General features: G+C 34.9%; 1 protein-coding gene across 1 annotated transcript; it reads right to left on the reverse strand.

Moving 5' to 3' along the window:
* Positions 1-9,095: 9,095 nt before the first annotated feature.
* Positions 9,096-14,083, reverse strand: LOC115969387 (transcription initiation factor TFIID subunit 11). The gene is made up of 5 exons (XM_031089019.1): positions 13,537-14,083; positions 12,060-12,147; positions 11,492-11,591; positions 11,075-11,238; positions 9,096-9,540 (listed from the first exon to the last, which is right to left on the reverse strand). The coding sequence occupies exons 1-4, from the start codon at positions 13,995-13,997 to the stop codon at positions 11,111-11,113; spliced, it is 777 nt and encodes a 258-aa protein (XP_030944879.1). The 5' UTR covers positions 13,998-14,083; the 3' UTR covers positions 9,096-9,540; positions 11,075-11,110.
* Between the last annotated feature and the right edge of the window lie 8,044 nt (positions 14,084-22,127).

The following is a 22,127-nucleotide window of genomic DNA, read 5'->3' on the forward strand; positions in this document are numbered from 1 at the left end:
TTGCCTTATACTTTCTGCCACATTATCAATTCCGGATTGAAAAATTTTCATTTGCTTTTCAAGCATTTCAACCATTTGAGGTGTTTTCTTCTCCTTCTTGGACGATGTCCCACATGAGTAGGAAGGAGAGACCATTGGAGAATATGAATTTACATTTGGCATGCTAAACTCATCAAAGCAATCAGTATTTTCTTCCAAATTTACACTATCCTCTCTTTCCTTTTCCCATCGACGAACTTTCTCCTTTGCACTTATACAACCTTCACCATTTGCCCTATCCCTGAAAAACAAATCAAACAGCTTCTCATAATGTTGAATTGGAGTTCTTTTCCATTTTTTAGCATTTGGGTTTGCCTATAAGAATACAATACACACTTACTTGTATTATTATTATTACAACAAAATACCAACGAAATGTATCAACTTGATCTAAAAAAACATTTCACAATATTAAAATAAATATAACTAACCTCTATTAAAGGTTCCCACACTTTATCTTTTACCTCAAAAAGTCCAGTAATTGGTTCAATTCATGAATATTCCTTAATTGATTTTGACAATTTTCCTCCCAACTCTTACTCAAATCTTCTGGTGGACTATTATCCCAATTAGTTGGATTATCCATCTACCAAATATCCATCACAAGTAAGAAATAATCAACACATTGGTCATAGTAATTACTAATTAAAGCACCTTACCCTTTTTTTTTTGTTCTTATCATCCCAAACATAACTAGCAAAGAAACACTATAAAAAAAACTAATATACATAACTAATCATGTAAGAAATTATGTCAAGCTGAAGTTCTTAATCTGAGACAAATTACTGGTAGGGAATGTTAGCCAACCATGTACATTATAGATAACAGACAAAGAACTCATGTTGTTAATGTTATTGGAGTAAATTTCAACATTGAACCTTATTGGTACAATGTAAAAGGAATAGTGGAAATTGTGGAGAGTGGTAAGTTTGCTATTATCATTACACACAAAGCCCAAAATTGCATTTTGAGAATACCTTGGTTCAAAAGCTTAACCACATATATTAAGCTGTTTTAAACTTCAATAAACACTAACAAACTCTGCTAAACTTGGATGAAAATTAACGTGGATAGTAAACAATATCATCTATATTTGAAACTACAAAAGCTAAATATAGACATTCCTAAACTTCAGGTAAACTAATCAAACACTCCTCATAGCAAGAGAACGGAATATATCTATAACATGTTCCTAATTAAAATTAATAAAAAAAAAATAACGAAAAGGTATGACATGCTTCATACCTGATACAAAGTATTTTCATGTTAAATTACCAAACACTGCTCTAGGGTCCGTATTAATCAAGAAAACATGAGAAGTCATGATATGTTTAAGCAAAACACAACCACTAATAAATTAAAACCTTACACCAACAGATTTTAACAATCACAACTAATACCAAACAATAAAATCCAACCTCATCAAAGCACATGAATCTCTCTCTTTCACACACAATACATGGATTCTTTATATGCATAGATTCAATAATCCCAAATGGGTTTACAAAAAATAAGAAATAGATAATAAAAATAGCACAATGGTGTGTGTATTAAAGGAAAAAGAATTAAAAAAGATATATAGGAGAAAGATTCTGGGAAGAACGGAATAAAAAAAAAAATCAAATAGCAAAAAAAGTGGAGAAGGTTATACCTATCTCGACTGGAGAGGAAATCAAAAGACCCCTTGGCAAAACAAACGGAAACTAATGAGGACATGGTAGATAAACGAAAGTGAAAAAATAAAAATTGAATGTCATGTGAAACCAAAAAATCAACAAGAAACAATAGATTAATAAGGAGTATAACGAGGATGAGAAATAACAGAATGTATCAACTTAATCAGGTCACATTGAAAAGAAAAAGAGAGAAGAGAACCTGGACGTTGGTGTGCTATGAAGGTAAGGATGAGAAGAGGCAAAAGTCATCAGGTCATGAATGAGGGGTAGGTGAGAGGGTATTTGTGTAAAAGTGCTTTCAAAGCACTTTTCTCTCCACATTTTCCTCCCGATTTGGGAGGATAAAAAAAGTGGGCCTGAGAGAGAAAACTTTATCCTCTGTTTTTTGTCTCTCCTATTTTCTTTTCCTAACCAAACAGTGGAAAACAGCATTTTTCACCCTATTTTCCTCTCTCTATTTTCCATCCTCTCTGTTTTCACCACAACCAAACACACCCTTAAGTTTTGAGGAAATAAGAGAATTGTTGGGGGACTAGGGCTGATAATATGTAATGTGGAAGGACAAGTTATTGTTGCTATGTTCTACAAAGATGCACTTCAATTGTATGTAAATGCTGTTCTACGAGAGTTGCGTTTTGTAAGAGACTTAGAGCATTTGCATCCGATTTCTTCAAAAAATTCCATTTTACCATCTCAAAAGCTATTTTATTAATTATACCATACCATTTTACAACACACCCAACATCCCAACTTTTATTTTCCTATTCAACTCATTAAAATAATCTACCTAATAAAATAATATAATCCAATCTTTCTCTCTCTCTCTCTCCATCACTCTGTTTATCTCTTCCTCACTATCTCTCTCTTTCAACCACCCATCACCACCACCTCTGCCACAAGAAACCCACCACAACAGTGAAAAAAACCCACCCCTACCACAGGAAACAAAACCCATAAAATCCACCACCACCTCCACCCACAAAACCCACAAAACTGCCGCTAAAAAATCCACCAAACACTACAACCACAACCACATCCACAATGAGAATCAAACCCATAGGACAAAATCATACCTAAGTTAGCAACCAACAACCACCTACCAGACCCACCAAGGAAACCCACCGGAGGCATCACCATGGCAACAACCCATCCTACCACCACCATGCACAGAAATCCACACAAAAATCAAAGCAAAAATCCACACAACTTAAACCTACCTATGCCACCACAACCAGAGACACCACCACAGCAACAACACACTAACCACCACCATGCACAGAAACCCACAAAATATCAAAGAAAAATCCAAACAATTGAAACCCACCTCTGCCGTAGTGAATCCACCCTATTTGAACCCACCACTACAACCCAAAACCCACCCTATTGGAACCCATCTCTGCCACCATTAAACCCACATCTGCCATCGTGAACCCACCCCATTAGAACCCACCTAAAACTGAAACCTACCCATAGCAAACCCCATCAAAACCCACCCAAAATCAAATCCATTCCAAAAATCCAACCCAAACCCATCGGAACCCAGCCACAACCATGGTTATCCAGACACCACGGCCACCATTACCTAGCATCGGAACCCAACACCACCACCACTGTTACTTAACCACAACCACGGTTCCACCACGACTCCACGATCTCCACGCCTCCACCATAGAAGCTGATCTCCACGCCTCCATCGCTGTTGTCTCGATGCTGATTTGAGAGAAAGGAAGGAAGCTTGAGATGGTTTTAGGTTTGAAGAAGAGAGAGCAGAAAGAAAGAGAGAAAAGGAAGAGAGAGAAAGATAATGAAATAATGAGACAGAGAAGGAGGAGAGAGAAGACAAATCAAAGATTTAAAAAAAAAATTTATTATACAATTGTGCTACAATACCATCTTACATTTAGGATGATACTGTAGCACAATTGCAAATTTTTTTACAATTGCAGGATTGGGTAACGGGACCTTTTAGTGTTTAGATGCTAAAATATACCCACATATGCCATTTAAGAGTCCGAATACTAATGATAGAAGGGAACTGTGCTGATCTTTTTATTGCTCTAAATCAAAGTTGTCTCACTTTGGCCTTGGCGTCTTGATTATAAAAGTGAAGTTATACTAATGCTATTTGTAACCACGTTTTTCATGATTTGGCAAAAGAAGCTTTTACTGAGATGTCACACACAGTTTTGGGAGGACTGTCCTATTTTTCTCCTACTTTCTCTAACAAAAAGGAAGAAGAAAAAACATTTGAATTGATATCCTTTCTTTTCAAAAAGGAAGCCTAAAATTGTGAATCAAATGTTAGAGCAACCACATCAGCATGTATAAAGTCTTGCAAAATAGAAAAAGTTACCCATTTACACATGTTGACCCAAAAAAAACCTATAAATGGGTGTAAAATTGTGCATTTATGCACAATTACTATAGTAACCATGCATATATGCATGGTTTTTGTAGCTCTTGCATTTATTATTTTACATTTTTTCCTCTCTCCTTCACCTCACTCTCTCATTTTCAGCTTCTCACTCTCACCTCTCTCTCTCTCTTTTATCTTTGGTCCCTCAATCTAGCCTCAGTCCAACCAATCATGGAGGTATTTTCGATACCGGACTGGGCTTGAGCGTTGACATCTCGACCCTGGAGAATCGGAACCACGACACGCTGCCAAATCGTGGAGGGCTTCTCGAAGCTGTACAGGTAGAAGCCGTGGAGCAAGTCGTCTTTGATTCCCATGTCTGCGAAGCTCGTTACTACCTGGACCTCCTTTGAGGTCTCGAACTCTAGCGCCTCCTCTAGCGCCATGACTCGTCGTGGGTTTTAGCGGACCATGCTTGCGCCGTCGAGGTCTGACATTTTTTTGGTCTCAATTTTTAGTGGGGTTTAGGGATAGTATAAAAAGAAGAAAGATTGAGACAATGAGAGTCTAGAAGCTCTAAAAAATGAGCAAGGAAAAGGGATGAGGTGTTTTTAATTTTTTGTTTGATCAATTTTGGATTTTCTATTTGATTAGTGGGTTTTGGGGTGATGGTGGTTGATGATGGTGGCTAGGTGGGTTGATGGTGGGTGAAGATGAATATTTTATTTGAATAAATGTGTATAATAGACAAATTGATGTGGGTGTTTTGTAAAAATGAGAGTGTAAAATAGAAAAAGTAAGTTTTAGGTGTACAAATTTACAAAAATTTTGCATCCACTTATGTGGATGCTCTTAGGATGTAAGAGGTGAGTTTGACCAAAAAAATGCATATTATATTTCCACTATATACAACATCGCACTAATAATGTATGGATTCCATCTACTTGATGGACACACTATAAATTACACAATTATATTTTTTTCACATTTAAAAATACGTTATTAGAAATGTGGGGCCAGAGAATTTGTGATCCTGACCCACTTTCTATTAGGGCCCAAGGCCCGCGCTGAGGAGAGGTGTTGCCGAGGACATACAACGAAAGTCCAAATGGCCTAGAGATATAGCCGAGAACGATCCTGTCCTCGGCATCCCAAAATCTAGAAGGAAGGAATGGCACGCCATCAAAGGCAACCCCCAGAGCGCTCCCAGAAGAAAGGGCGAGTACAGTGTAGGAGCGGTTCAAGGAAAAGCCGTCACCTTCGCATTTAATGCGCCAACAAACGTCCTGGCCGCATTAATGGGGAAAGGACCCCTGAACAGTGTGGCAACAAAGAATAAAGGAAAAGCTGTCATTACTGCAATTAAGTACTCTGCGCCTGACAGAGCCATGCTCTTCAACTTTTACAACCACCCCCAACCACTTTGGATATGGGCTGATAAGACCAGTATAAACTTTATAAAGCTGAACCTATACGTGGACGTTTGAGAGAGAGAAAAAGCTAGTATAAAAGGAGGAGGAAGCAGTCCAAAAGAGGGGGGAGAGATTGTCTCCAGGATCATTGAAACCTAGCGAAAAGAGAATAAGGAGAACATTAAGCTCCTCGGACGAGGTCCAAGGACCGGAGCCACCCAGGCCAAGCCGAGGAGAAAGTCTTCTTGGTTACGCTTAGTTCACCTCTGTGTGATCATCATGAACACCATGACTAACTACTATCCGATAATCAAGGCCTAACCTTTTAGCCCACTCTCTACAAATTTATTATTTGAGCTTTTAACGTTCAAACCCAACACCAATTTGGGGTCGTTACAAATTGAGTCCTTACAAGAAATATTGTACCAAACATAATTTTTGTATTATGAATACTTTAAACACGTGTTTTCCCATCACTTTTTAAACTACAGTTTTCACATAATTTTGAACAACAATATTTGAAATCTGCTACTAAAAAGGCCCTATATAGTATATACTGTTATACACGGACACTGATACAGCCAAAGGACTAATGATTTTTTTTTTTCTTATTTTATAATTATTATTATTTTTTTAATTTTTCCATCAAAAGTTACTTTCTCTATTTTTTACCTATCAAAAGTTACACCTATACACATGCTGCAGTAGTGGATCTATTTTAGCTTTCAACACAATAAAATAATATATTCATCACAATAAAATAATATTTCTACTACAATAAAATAATATATCACCACCACCACCACCACCACACAGCACAAACATCCTCCACCACCACCACCAGCAGTCCACAGCAGAGAAAAAAAAAAAAAACCCAAATCCTTAATCCAGACCAAACAAAATCACCAACCGGAGACAAACCCAGCACAAATCGGAGACAAGCCCACTCGTCAATGCTGCCCACACTACACTCCTCGTGACTTCGTCCTCTCAATCCAGCGCCCTAGATCCATTATCATCCTCGTCAAGGCCGGCTCCCCGGTCGATCAAACCATCGCCGCCCTCTCCTTTTTCATGGAGCCAGACGACTCCATCATCGACAACGGCAACGAATGGTACCTAAACACCGAGCGTCGTATCGAACAAGCCTTGTTGCAAGGCTTGCTGTATCTCGGCATGGGCGTATCGGGCGGCGAAGAAGGTGCCCGATATGGTCCTTTGTTGATGCCCGGAGGTTCTTATCAAGCGTATTCGAATGTCCAGAATATTCTTTAGAGAGTCGCGGCTCAGGTTGACAACGGTCCTTGTGTGACCTACATTGGCGAAGGCGGTTCCTGCAACTTCGTCAAAATGGTATACAACGGAATTGAATACGGCGACATGCAATTGATTTCCGAAGCCTACGAAGTGTTGAAGAATATTGGCGGGCTGTCGAATTCGGAGCTCGCCGATATTTTCGCCGAGTGGAATCGCGGCGAGTTGGAGAGCTTCTTGGTGGAGATTACGGCGGATATTTTTAGGGTTAAGGATGAGTTTGGTGAGGGCGAATTGGTGGATAAGGTTTTGGATAAGACTGGGATGAAAGGGACTGGGAAATGGATTGTTTAGCAGGCGGCGGAGCTTTCGATAGACGAGAGAGAGATGAGAGCTTGAGAGAGATGAGAGCTTGAGAGAACTGAGAGTCGGTGAGATAGAATAAAAGAATGAAAAAAAAATAAAGTGAGTTATATATTATTTTAATTGAAGTTGGAATAAATTTTTTTTTTTTTTTTTAGATGTGTGCTACAGTGCACATCTATCTAGCACATCTAAAGATAGATGTGCACTGTAGCAAATAAGCTAAAATTTATAGATTTGCCTCCACCGCTGCAAGCCTTTTTTGGTATATTGGTGGAGCTAAAATAGCATTATAGTTTTTTAGCTCCACTGCTGCAAATACTCTAACAGTAAGCCTGATACGAAATTTGTCAAAACCTATCTTAATATACTGTTACCAGAATGGTCAAAAGCCCGAATCATCACAAGGTTACATGCAAGCCAAGTCCTTTTCAATCCTAGCATTCTTGCCTGTGTCGTAATGTACACAACACTACAACCATATATTGTCCAATTTCAGTTATTGCCTTATTGGGTCTAAAGTTGGAGTGGAATTGTGTGATACATTGTATCTAGCCCTCTGGACCTCATAGTTACAACCAGACTAGGTTATAATTTATAGGTGTTAACAGAGGCCCACTTCCATAATAAAAATGCCATCTTTATTTAATACCTTCTAGTTTGCACTTGGGGTTCAATGAAACGTCAGGTTCATCCCCCCTAAAAAGACGTGTGCTAATTGTGTTTTGCTTTAGAATTACGATAGGCATGCATCTCAATTACATGATTTGCTAAGAAAATGCTAAGGCCAATAATTATTTTACAAATTGTTGATATAGTGAGTTGTTATGTGAAATACAAATCTTCTATTTTACTTTATGTTCCATTAATCACAATTTGTCATATATTCATTTGACTTTTTTTATAAAATATCAAATTTTAAAACAACAAAAAATCAAATACTTAACATACTAAGATTAGTAAAATGTAAAGTGGAATATAAAATTTGTATTAAATTATATGGACCTACACTTAAGGGTGAGAATGGGTCATCTATACTCCCTGGCGAACAGTTGAAAAATCTTTTTTTCATACTCTACATTGTTCTAACGTGTAAAGAATCATACTATACATTTCCATTTTATACTAATATTTTTATTTTTGCAGAGATCCAAACAATCTCAACAACTCCACGTTCATGGGAGGTAGAATTCCAATCAATGATGAATGATTAAAAAAAACTGTTTTTCTTTTTCCTTTTCTTTTGAATGATTAGATCTCTCTCACTCAATTTATCTCTCACGTTGTTGAATCTTATAAAATATGCATAACTTGCATTGATAATGACATTGCACATGTACCCGAGTGCTAGTATTAAACCAAGCCAATTCAACTTTTAGGCCATCTCCCATCTATATGCACCCCTCATTTACAAATTGTTATATAAGAATTATGCAAAGAATAGGAATTAGGAAACACTAGGTCTGTTTGAATACTGCTTATTGCTGAAAACTGAAAACATTGTAGCAAAATAATTTTTAAATATGTGAATAGTACTGTGAAACCCAATTTTGAAGAAAAATTTGCTGAATTAGACAACTTGTGGGTTCCGTGAACAGTGCACAGGACCCACTGACAGCACGAGTCTAGTGCTGAAAATGCCAAAACGTAGATGCATATAGGAAATCAACACTATCCAAACATACACTTAGTGTGCGTTTGGGAAGCGTTCCCAACTTGTGTTTGTGCGTTTTACTGAAAAAATGTAGGTCCTATAACACTGTTCATAGACGCACAAAAGTCATCCAAATACAGATTTCAATATAAATTTGGGTCCCATAGCACTATTCACATATTTAAAAATTATTTTGCTACAGTGTTTTCAACAATAAGTTTTTAGGTTTCAGCAAATAAACGGTATCCAAATATACCCTTAGAGCAAAATGGAGATTAGGGTCGTAGATTCAAGACTACTAGTGTGTAACTTACCAATAAAAATTGTAATGGAAGTAGGGAAAATGCAATGAAGTTGCCCTTCAAAACAAAATACCTCAGGTACATGAAATTAATGAAACATGGGTTTTATGGCAAAATTACATCCATATGGCCTAAGAAAAGAAAAAGACGTGGCACAATGACATCCACTGGCATCATGGCATCCATGGGTGATAAACAATGAAAAGTAATCAAGGATAGTTACTTAACTTTCTTCCAATCCAACAAGAGAGAGAGAGAGAGTCATAGCCCAAAAGGACAGTTCTAGCATTTATGCCCATAGCTTTCAATACAACAATGAAGCAGGAAGTAGATAGGAGACTGTCAATATGACCTGTGCATGGTGTTCATTTTGGGAGGGAGATGCCCCCAGTGCTTACTGCTGATTAAGTGTAGGTTCAGGCCTCTAATTCATACAACCAACGTATTGCATCCAACCCCGCAGTTGAATTGACCTAATAATAGACTGCAAAAGAAAGCAATATATGAAAACAATAGCAAACTAATTGTAAGATTAGTTAACCAAGAATTTTGACAAAATTAATAAAAAAGTATTAGCACAGTGGAAGACTTGAGGATATATCATGATCTGAGCAGCATGAGGATCAAGCACTCCTGAAAGCAACGTGCCACCAAATCTTTTAACCATAAGGTTTCCACCAATCAAACCAAAGAGGAGAAGCGAAAAGAGCTGAGCTTTGGAGTCATAACAAACTAAAGTCTATAAGTAGTTAGAGCCTTCTTATTCAAACAAAATGAGAAGCAGCTGTACGCCCTTTAAAATAAAGAACATAGATGCCTTGCTTTTTCACTATTATATAGAAAGGACCAAGGGTGGAAAAATATCAATGTCCTGTCAACTATAAGGCATAACTGAAAAAGTATACAGGGGTGGTTATTCTGTCTTAATTTATTATCTTATTCTCTCTTGACATCATCAACTTACCCCTCATAATATCAAATTTATAAGCAGTAAGCTGGGAAGATCATTAAGCTTCCAATAGTGAATCTAAAATGCACATACATAAAGTAGAAACTGTTATATTCCATGCTGTAACATCCACATCAAGTCTCAACTAATTCCAATCATTTCAATTAGCCAAGCTAACAGACTTAAGTTGCAACAGGGTTAAGTATCCAATCTAGCTAATTCCAATCATTTCAATTTGCCAAACTTCTACGGACTTATCATCACAAAGATCAACCTAGCCAAGCAATGAAGGCCAACTATGATCTTACACGTTCAAAATAGACTGAGTGGGTCAAAACAAAGACCAGATAAAGAGGAAAACAGGGATCATAACAGTAAAATTTAGGGAGTTTTGTACTTCTCAACATCATAGTGTGAAGCTTCTCAATCACATAGCATGGACGTAGAATTATTTGTGGCATCAGCTTTGTACAGACTATTGTGACCTCAATCCCTTTAGCAGCATAAATAGACAAAGTTCATCGTTTTCATTAGGCATAAACATTACCCATTCTTTTTTTTTTCCTTTCCCTATTCAACCGTTTTCTATGCATCAGTTTCACTTCTGCTTTTTGTTTTTTGAGTAGTCCTGCTTTTGCTTTTGTTTCTGACTACAAAGCAGTACAGTAGAGAACCTCAGCTGCAACCATAGACATCTTTATTCTCCATATAGTCCAATCCCTGCTGTTATCTCTGTTTAATGGTTAATACAGAAATTAAACCAAGCAACTGCCAAGACTTAAATGCCAAACAAAAAGTATCTGCCTGACCATAACAAGTCTTGTGGCTCAGTAGTATCCAAATCCCTCTTTATATGGGAAGATGAAAGGATTGAGTCCTCAAGTTCAGCTCACGTAGGTGACGTAAAAGGTCAGCCTAAAGCTAGGCTTACTGTTCTACATTCAATTACTTTTTACTGGATTATGTGTTCTTAATCTAATGGTCTAACATATAGATGACATGAGTAGTATAAGAGTGCCAAATACAAGATTATAATGCCATATGTGAGAACAAGGTAGATTATCCAAACCTGTGCATTCAGCCACATAAACTGTATCTGGTCTATTTAACGAAAGAGCCTCGGAACTGATCTCTTTGGCACTTTGCCTTCAAGCTTTAATCTTCTATATGCTTCTCTGATGTGGCAAGGTCTGATGGGCCCAGATTCTTTCCTCTCCATCATAACCATTCTAGCTGCAAAGTAAAGAGCCTCATTACTAAACCCTACACTAGTCAAATTTCAGAAACACACATCTCTGGACTTAGCCATGCACTAGATTTTAGCTTTTAGTTGCATAGTGCTCTAGATGTGATCAAGAAAGCATTTCATATTTGCAATCACAAGTCTTTCAATGTTCACTCATTCTTGGTATAGTCCAAAAGTATAATTCTTTCCATTTTGGAATTGAGATCTCAACACAAACTCAAAATTGGACAGTATGCACACCTGTTTCAACAAGTTCACCAACAAACATTTTTGCTATCCCCGACACTACAATTGTCATTGGCACAGAAATTTTCTGGGTTCCAGTGATGCTTGCTAGCAACTGCATTCACACCGTAGCATAAATATGCAAACAATTAGTAACATTAATGCAAATGCAAAATGAATCTTGATAAGGTTACATCAAAATCATTTGGCAAAGATTAGCTTAGAAACTAGTAAATGAGACAAAAAGAATGTTTTGACAAATTCAATATTTAGCACAACAAATGCCATCCATGTGGGAAAAAAAATCCTATTGTGTAGTATGTCATATTTTTAAACCCCCCATCCCCTTCCCCCCTCTTTTCTCTCTCACCCTGAACACACACGCACGGCCACCCCAAAAAGCTTGAAGAATGTGCATTATGCTGAACATTTTGAATATAGCTGGATCCTCTATTCCAACTCTAAAGTAACAGTATGCAGAACTTGACCAATGCTCAAAATTCTATCTAATAAATAAAGCCCTTTTTTTTCTTTTAAATAAAAGAAGAAGAAAGGGAGAACAATAATCAAAGAAGAAGCATACCCTTTTCATGTTAGCTTTCTGAAATCCAGCTCTCCTAAAGGACTCATACCTACTCATTTGTTCCTCTGTGAATTGTGATAAAATAGCCCTGGCAAAGTTATCAAGATGTAACAGCTTAGAGGACATGTCTAATTGTATAATCCAATGCATGAGGCACTGATGCAGATTACAGTAGTCTTAAGCAATAGCAAGCTAAAATAGAGATAAGGTTAGTTTGAGGCAGGAATTACTTGAGTTCAAGTCTAGGTAATAACGAGTCTTCTTTTATTAAAAGAGCCACACAAAAAATCAAACTTTAAACTGAAGAATTGCCAGAAACATGGTTTTTATGACATGGACTACAACAAAAGCAAGTTTTTTTTAGGACATCCAAAACTCAATTTGGTAAATATCCGCTATTATCAATGAAAACATACTAAGCAAAACCATTTTCTTTGTTACATACCAAAACATACGTCCAGAGATCATTCTATTATAAACTGTTCTCTTTTATTATAAAGCTTATCTTATAGACAAGTTTAACACAATCAGAAGGTTTCAACTTTCTACAGATACAGTTCATGTTTTTATATTTTTCTTCGACTTACTAGAGCCAGAACACTTTAGAATTATTTCCAAATGGTAAAAGGGCTTGTCAAATTACTCTTTTCACACAAATCAAATAATTGAAAGAAGCAAACATTAATGTAGGGAAAATGCTAAAGCTACAGCAAATTTATTACAAAAAATTTACAAATTGACATGTCAATGAATGTGATTAGTACTACTTCAACATAATAAATAAACATCTGAATTCCTTTTTTAAGTAAAGTATATAACGCAACCAATAATTACAAAATTGGATTTTTTTAATTTTTAAGATTACAAAATAGGATTTATTAGACAAATAGGTATTTTAATTAATGCTACAATAGCAAAGAGCCTTATTTCAGTGGCATTACATGATCTCCTTTATAAGGGGACCAAAGTTCTAATCTTCCTTTTCCCACTTATCATAACAATTGAATTATAAAAAAAAAAGAAACTTTAATGCTAGAATACTATGTTACCATGGTATTGGTTTTAAGGTTACCCTATCAGGCCTATATATGATATATTTAGAGCTGAATTAAGGCTTTTGTTATCCAGTTCTAGCACCAAAGCATTTGCCACAACTAGTTGAAGTGATTAACTGTGAGTGTTAGACAGTCACTTAACACATGATCCATCTACTTATAGTTGTGTTCATAGTTGTAAGTTGTAACACAAAAATGTTTGGAGATTTCAAAATTATCCTACTTGCATTTTGGCAAAATAACAAAAACTAATAAAAATATGCATTTTGAACTTAAAAGCTAAAATGTATTATAAAATTCTTTTTTTTTTTTTTAATTTTAATTTAAAATTTATTTTATTAAAGTAACAGTAAAAGAGAGGAGGAGGAAACAGTAAATAGCAAAAAGTAAAAAAAGTAGAAAGTGAAGAAAAAAAAAATTACTGCATCTTGGCCATTTTATCAGGGTCAGCAGAAGAGGGGAGCTTGGAGAGCTCAACATCCATGTTCTCCTCCTCTTCTTCTTCCTCCTCCTCTTTATTCTTTGATGGATGGGACCCACCACCGCCGCCGCCGCCGCCGCCGCCACGACTAGTAGAGGCTGAAAAAGAAGGGTGCGGTGGTATGATTGGAGCAGCAGCAGTAGCAGTAGTAGTGTTTAATGTGGAAGAAGAAGGGGGGTCACCAATAATAATAATATTATTATTAATATTATTATTATTATTAGCAGTAGCATCGAGTACATCAACGATGGTGTCATCTTGTACTCCATCATCATCAACAGCGGCAACAGCAGCAGCAGCAGATGAATGAGAAGGTGAAAGTGAAGGAGACTCTGGTGGTGATTCTTGTTGTTCCTCCTCAAACGTCGCCGCTTCGAATGGATCCTTTGATACCTGCTTCATTTTTTTTTTTTTTTAAGTTTCTTTTCCTCTTTTCTCTCTCTCTCTCTAACAGTCACACACTACTGTTTCTCTCTCTCTCTCTCTAGATTTCGGAATTGGGTTCTCAACAACAACAAAAGAAGAACAGTACAACAATTGTTGTTTGTCTACTTTGTCTTGTCTGGAGGACTCTGGACTCTGCCAAACTTTATTATACGCTCTGCCGTTTTCACCTAATACGGCTTGTCGTTTAGAATTATCAGTTTTGGACCTTGTGGCGCTAGGGGTGTCAATTCATGTTTGCGGGTCGGGTTCGTGTCATGTTGTGTCGAGTCATAAGTACTCTGTTATATGGGTTGACCCAAACCCAACCTGTTTAGTAAACAGGTTGACCCAACCCGACACATTTAACCTATTTAATTAATAAGTCAAGTAAAAGTTAATACAAATAACCCGTTTAATAACTTGTTTGATTAATAGGTCATACATGACCTAAATAATCTATTATCAATTTCTATATATCTAAAATTAAAATACAATTACAACCATAAATACAGTAATAAACATATGATTACAACAAAAAATTAAGCAATAATAACAAAATTTAATACATTTATTATCTAAATGGGTCAGACGGGTTCACATGTTGAACACGAACACGACCTGTTTATTAAACGGGTCAGCCTTGTCGACCCGAATATGACCCGAACCCATTTAACCTCAATCCATGACCTGTTTATAAACGGGTTAGTCGTGTCGGGTTTGCGGGTCGTGTCAGATTTTGCTACCCCTATGTGGTGCAGTTTAAGTGTTTAGTACTTCAATTTACGTTAGAGTTAGGTCTTTTTAGATATACATCACTGTTAGTTTATTTAAAACATTCTTCTCTTTCCATGTGTGTGTTAAAATACTTAGTACTTTCCACACAAAAAAAAAAACCTTCAACTGTTTGCTCATTAATTGTAGGGTTGAAATAATCTTGGCTTGGCTAATGGGTCAAGTTGGGTTTAGCCAAAAATAAATTCAGATAAAAATGGGTCATCTTAAATGGGTTGAATTCAAATTAGGTCGATCGAGTTACAGGTTGATTTGTAATTTTTTCACATGCAAAAAAAAAAAAAATAATAATAATAATTAAGGAAAAAAATACTAAATGTCAAAAATAACAAATACTAAAAAAAAAAAATTAAAAGTTAAATAGTATCTAGATTTTTAAATTTACACAATTCAAAGTTCACTAATGATATCATCACTATAAAAAGTTTGGTGATTTGTGGTTAAGAGCCCAAAAATGATGTAGCTTTGCTGCTTTGGTGGGATTTTTTAAAATTATTTATTTATAAAATTTCTAACATTTAAAAAAAAAAAAAAAGAATAGTAAGTGCCCATAACTTTGGTGGGCATTCTCAGGCAACAAAGGTGCATTCTTTCAACTCTCATCTTCTCGGATTCAAACTTTGTTCTGCTTAGAGATTGTGAAAGAGATGTTGGTTCACTTGTAGCAGCTGAGATTGACAATAATAAGGATCTTAAGAATATAGACTAATACTCTAGGCTTTTTATCACACGAAATGACGTAGAGATGTTTGAATCTAGGATAGTTTGAAGCTCTCAAAATTTATTAAGTTTGATTTCTCTAAATCGTGTGCCCTATGGTCACACTAGGAAAAACAACTTCTTGGTGCCTACTATTTGATTCAACATAGTCAATGGTGGCCCCATTTTGCCTTACCAACCCCAGGGAAACTCCGAATACTGCAATTCTTATTATGATTTAGTGGAAGAGCATAATCCAACCTTTTGTTAATTGAGAATATTCTTTTCTAATGGTCCACTATATAGGTTTTTGATAATTATGCTTGGAAACATCAAGAAATGGCAATCTGTTGAACTACAATACTTTTGGCTATCCTAAACAATAATAGTTAATACATTATATTTCAGTAGTTACTAATTTCATTTCCTTCCCCTCAGTTTGGCCAAAAAAAACTCACATAAAAAAATAAAAAACAAACAAGATTCCTTTTAATTTTTTTATTAGGTAACTTCAAATACAAATTATAAATTAAGAAAAGGATTGGACCTTCCATTAAAGAAATTCATTCAATAAAAGCAAGCAAAGCACCCCCCAATAGTCAGCTAATATGATGATCCCTCGAACATGTGGACCCTAAGATATAAAATTGTCACCTCCATCTTTGGTGACCAGTCTCAAATATGCTTGATTCCATAATAATGGCTTATGTTTTGAGCAAAGTGATACCAGGGTCCGGTGGGTATTGCCAAAAGTGAAAATGTGGGGAAGGACTGCCATTATGTTTTGGGTTGACTGAATTTCATTGAAAGATATATATTGAGCAAGCTGCAAGTACAAAGCAAAAACTTCTGAAGTGTGGGGGAGCTCATTCCAACCAACATGCACTCTAGTAGCAAACCAATCATTTATTTATTTACAAGCAAACAAACCTATAATTAATTCAATATAAATCAATAAATGTGTCCCTAAATGTTTATCAATTCCTAACTAGAGTTTCCAATCTCTAATGTAAGTATGTTATCTCTTCAATTTACTTGCCCATATGTCCAAAAAGTTTCTGTTTAGAGGTAGCATAATTGTTAAAAATTGTTTAAAATAATTCTTATATAGACCTTGTTATTTATTGGGGATTTTTTTAAAAAAAAATTAATAAATAAATATTGGATATTACCGTTGGGTTTTCTGTGTGAAAATGAAATATATTCCTTGTCATAATTAATATTTCTTATTCACCAATAAATAAAATTTGAAAGGTTATACATAGATAGATTAGAAATAATTGTAGTTGCTCCTACATGGGGTGAAGAGAATACGTTTAAAAGAAGAGAAATGAGCAATGGTAGAGCCATGATTTTGCTTCGTGGGGAAAATTAAAAGACAGAGTTAAGGTTAAATTTAATTAAAAATTTTAAATAATCTAAGCAATAAAACAAATAAAAACTAGACAAAAATATAATTTTCACATAAAATAAAATGTAAGTATTAATGATAATGCGTTGTAGACACCCTATTGTGTACCACCAACAACTTAGGCCTTTCTTTCCAATGATGAGACCTTTTCCTATTTTTGGAACAGAAAAATCACTTCTTTTGAGTACAAAACAACCGTGACTCAAAAGAACTCAATTCAGACAAGTTGAATACATGTTTGGTGGAATCAGGTGGATACATATGCGCCTAATGACAAAAAACCTTAAAAACCATCTTTCTTAAACAAATCCAACTGCCCTAATTAGGGGAAGCTCGCAAATTTCAAGGGCATTTTAGGGGACTTTGTAGGTTCCACCAATCCACAAATGCTTCTATAAAAGCCCTCAAGGCCAAAGAGCAAGCCATCCATTGTAAGAGTGAAAAAAAATTCTTAGATTCTTTCTGATTTCTACAATATAGTTATACGTATTTCTGTTGAGTTGAAGTGGAGATTTGTTGAAAATTTTCTTAAATTTCTATTTGGATTTGGTTACTTATTTGACATTTTTTGGTGTGTAGGGAAAGTTGATTTGGTTACTTTTCCCCCTTTGTGTGGAAGGACAATTAATTATTTGTCAAAAAAGTAATAGGATTTGAAAGCTTATATATAGACAACAAAGGAATATGAACTCGTACTCTTTTAATTGGGAGAATCAGACGATGCCACTGAATTATAACACTCTTGTAGTGGGGAGAAGGAATTTAAAAATTCTAACTGATGGGTTAGCATGAGAAATATTGTTTTGTATCAAAAAGAAAAAAGAGTTAAGCAAAAAAAAAAAAATGTACGAGAGCCGCTTTAGTATCACATGGGTGCGATTCATTAAGGCAATCTGGTGGATGCAATTGCAATACCATAGCTGATATTTCCTTCTCACATGTGAATGTTCTAATATCTAAAGCTCGTTTGGATCGAACTTATTTTGTTGAAACTAAAACTGAACATACTATAGTAAAATAATTTTTAAATGTGCCGTGAGACTCATTTTTAATGAAAAAGTTGGTGTACTGTTCGTGGCTGAAAAGTCAAAACATGCGGCTGAAAAAAAAAAAAAAAAAAAAAACACGCAAACATCGGATACCGAGTATAGTTCCTCTTACAGTAGAAAATTCAATAGAACATAACATTGCTTGTTTCATTCTCAAGCACTAGAAATTGAAGTGAAAAACGTACTATTTTTTTTCTTCTTGTAATTGTCTAAAATCTCCAACTTTATGTTTTTAACAAAATTTACTCCAAATATAATAGCTCAAAAAAGAAGCTAAGAATTAATGTCATATCTGCATGTTTGAGGCTCAGAATCTCATACTAAAATCCTAACCAATCAAGTTAAGCGTAATCTTAGCCTAACATTGCTTTAGCTAGCCATATTAAGATAAGATAAAAAATCTGATTGGTGCATCTCATAACAATCTGATTACATATCAATAACTTTATTATTGATATGTAATCTATAAGAATGAACAATGCAAAGGGGCTCAATTAATGTGTCTCAAATCTGTTGCAAAGCAACCTTCAGAACTCACTTTTGATCCATCACCTTTTAAACAGAATCCTGATGCTTTAGAGCTATTAAATCTTACAGATGTGGGGATGGCCTTCGTTTCACCTAGCTTGTGAAATACAGCAGGAAGATTCTTAAAGTTAGCTCCAACATAAAGTTGGAGGAAGCATCATATCATATTAAAGAAATATCGTTAAAGAGTAACAAACAACAACAGCATGACAGCAACATTGAGGTTTCTGTAATTGGAGAATTAAAACAATATTCTATTGGCCATTTTATTGAGGTCACAATTAATTGGACATGCTAGCATTATTGTTATCCTCTTCCTCCTCTTCTACTTTGTTATTAGCAGTGACTGCATTGATTCAGAAGAGATGGGTCTGACTATTAACTATTTTGAGGGATCAGAAGAAAAACTGAGTGTCATTGTCTTCTTGTCCAGCAGACCAGCACTAGTAACAGTTCCTCTGCAGCAGCAGGAGTTCACACCTCTAAGACATCAAGTCTAATAATTATCTCATGTATCGAATATATGGATTTTGACTTTTACAATTTATGGACCGCACATGCTGTGAGAGGGCATATATCTTATACATGAGATACTTTTTTCTATTATTTAGGACAACACTTTTAGTTGGGTGGTGATTCCTTTTGCTTCACAAACATTATTTGATTTCAAATGGATCCTTGAATTTTTTTTTTTTGTTTTTTTTTGTTTCATTTTTTCTCTGTTTCTCAATGATATTTTTTATAACTCAGTGACATAGTAATCACTACTTAATCAAAGATGTATATACTAATCATGTACACGATTATCCTTGAAAATGGACATGTGGACCCTAAGATATGAACCTGTCATCTCATCTGTAGAATCATATGTTTTAAATGCTGTTGATATGAAGAAATGAGCTCAATATTGGAGCTAAGGTGACATGAAATGGACTTTGTAAAAAAAGTAGTGTGTATGGGAGAGCTTCCAAAAATGCTGATAACTTCAAAATCCATTATTAGCGATTCAATTAAGCACACCCTAATCCGATGTAACATCTTTAGTGTATAATCACATTTCACATTTGCACTTTAAAGGCAGTACATTGGTTTGTAAATTAAAGTAAAAGAAAATCAAAGCTACTTTAATAAAGATTTGAATGATTTCAAGGAAAATCAGGTGATGCAATACCGAAGATAGACCACCAATATAGATAGACATCTTTTTTGAGAGACAATTTTGTTTGTTCCTCTTCCATGAATGACTAGTGGGGGACCCAACTTCTTGAAGAATTTTTATTTTTAATAGCATTATACGAAAATATAAGTCATGCTCGTTCACTGTGATTAAATTGACATGTCAAAACATCATAACTAAAAGTCTTTTAATAATTATCTTAATAAGTCAACAGAACTGCCTGTCTGTATTCCTCTCTTTACGTATATTTTACTCATATCTGACTATTGAAATTCTCATCCTTGACAAGAATCTAGGATATTATATTGTATCTTAGTGCTTAGAATATGTTCTGAAACTATAAGATATTTTAAAATATATGAGAAAGTACTCTTCATGACTATAAGTAGAATTCTTACACACTGCCACTGCTCAAACTAGCCTAAAGTAACATTTTATTTTCAAATAAGTATGGAAAGTTACATTTTATTTTCAAGTAAGTATTATGAGTACATAGTTTTAGGTTGGCAAACCTTAATCAAATTTATGGCTTATAAGCGTCTTTACTGTGCATATGAAGTTCAAGACATGTGCCCTCAAGTATTGAAGAAGATCTGCAAGATTACTTAAGTCGATCTATCAAGAATCATGCAACCAAAATCTTGATTCAACCAATCAGTTGTCCAAACTTCTAGGGTTTTGTGACCCCATATCCAATGTATAAAGGCAAACATATGGGACTTGAAAATAGAGTTTTGGAGAACTGTGTTTTTGTACACCTAGGTTAGGTTAACCAAGTTCTCTCAAAGCATCACTTGGTGATTCAAGATTCAAGATTTGGTAATCAAGGTGAAGTTGCCGCAATCGGAACACAGTCAAGCTACTATGAAGAATCTTCAAGATGGTTATTGAAGTCACAAGCAAATTAAAGCTTCAGTGTTAATGAGTAGAGTCCATGGTCTTAGAGCTGTGTGAAGTCACGTTGATAAACACTTCACTAGTTAGCAATAGATTGATGGTCAAGTCTATTGAAAACACTTCAACTTTACATAATGGATCTACAAGAAAGTTTTTCCCTAACAAGATTTTCTCTTCGTAACCATATAGCCTATGTTATTTATTTTCAGCTATTTATTATTTGCGATATGGTTGTATGCATGATTCCTCGAACTAAATTTTCAAGTATAGTTGGATAATCAATCAACTTGGGATTAAAATTGATTTCTTAATAACAACTGGGTCTAAATTTGACAACAAGTGTCATCTTTGCTAATTATTATTTTGTTTTATTTATTTCATTGTTTTATTTAATTTACATTCATCTCTTTTACTTTTGATAATTAGTTACTTTGGGGTTGCATTCATCTATTGGGATATCAGTATGCATTTATCATGTCAATTTTCTTGTGCATTGCCCACAACAAGTTAAATAAATTGAAGTATAACCCTCTTATAGTTTTACTATATCCTTGTTTTGGCCATTGGCAGTAGTATTCAATAACAACAATAATAAGCCTTAATTCCAAATTTTTGGGATTGATTATGCATCAACAAATTAGTTAGGGTTAACCACATATATTCTTTTTTTTTTATCTATTCCACCTAAAGTCATATTCTCCATTACTTCCTTAATTGACAAGTCCTTTTTTACTACTTTTACTAATGCTATTTTGGGTCTTTTTCAACCTTTTTTCATTCTTTCAACTTAGATCAACTCACTGTTTCTTACCTATGTATTAACTACTCTCCTTTGAATATATATTTATTATTTGGAGTAGCAAATTAGAATAGAGTTATTATATTTGTAAGGCTTCAATTCTACATGGTAGATTTGTTTTTTCCCTAAACCCTAAAATCCTAATGTATGTTTATACCAATCAAGACCCGAGTATAATTGGATTAATTAATAACTTGGCTTAAAATTGGTAGTTTGGCACAACTTGGGCTTAAATTCCCTAATTGCTCTTTTTCATGTAAATAGGTATTAAAGCACTTTTCTTCCACTCATTAGGCATTTAATTAACACGTAAGATTTTATTGAAAAGGTTTGTCAACCAACATATGCTTACATCACCCAAGCACTTCCAAACTTTAATAGGAATTTCATCTAGTCTTGATGCATCTTTTACCTCGGTCATCCTAATTCTTCGAACAAATCTATAGTTTCTATCCTTAATTGGATTACCCAAATCACTCCAATATTATATATTGTTTCCATTAAAAAGTTAATTAAAATAACTTTTATATTTCTCTTTAATATGCTCTCTTTTCACTAAATTCAAGTCTCTTATTTTAATAGACTTATTTTAATTTTTCTTGTCTCAGCAAGTTTATAACTCCCTCCTTTTGTCCCTAACTTATTATGTAATTTATCTCAAGCCTTAAATTTAGCCTCTTGGACAAACTTTTTTTTGCCTCACTCTTTTGGCCATTATTGCTATTTGCTTGTTTCTAATTGGAAATTATTGCTT

The sequence above is a fragment of the Quercus lobata genome, chromosome 11 (genome assembly GCF_001633185.2).
Source record: "Quercus lobata isolate SW786 chromosome 11, ValleyOak3.0 Primary Assembly, whole genome shotgun sequence".
Lineage (NCBI taxonomy): Eukaryota > Viridiplantae > Streptophyta > Magnoliopsida > Fagales > Fagaceae > Quercus > Quercus lobata.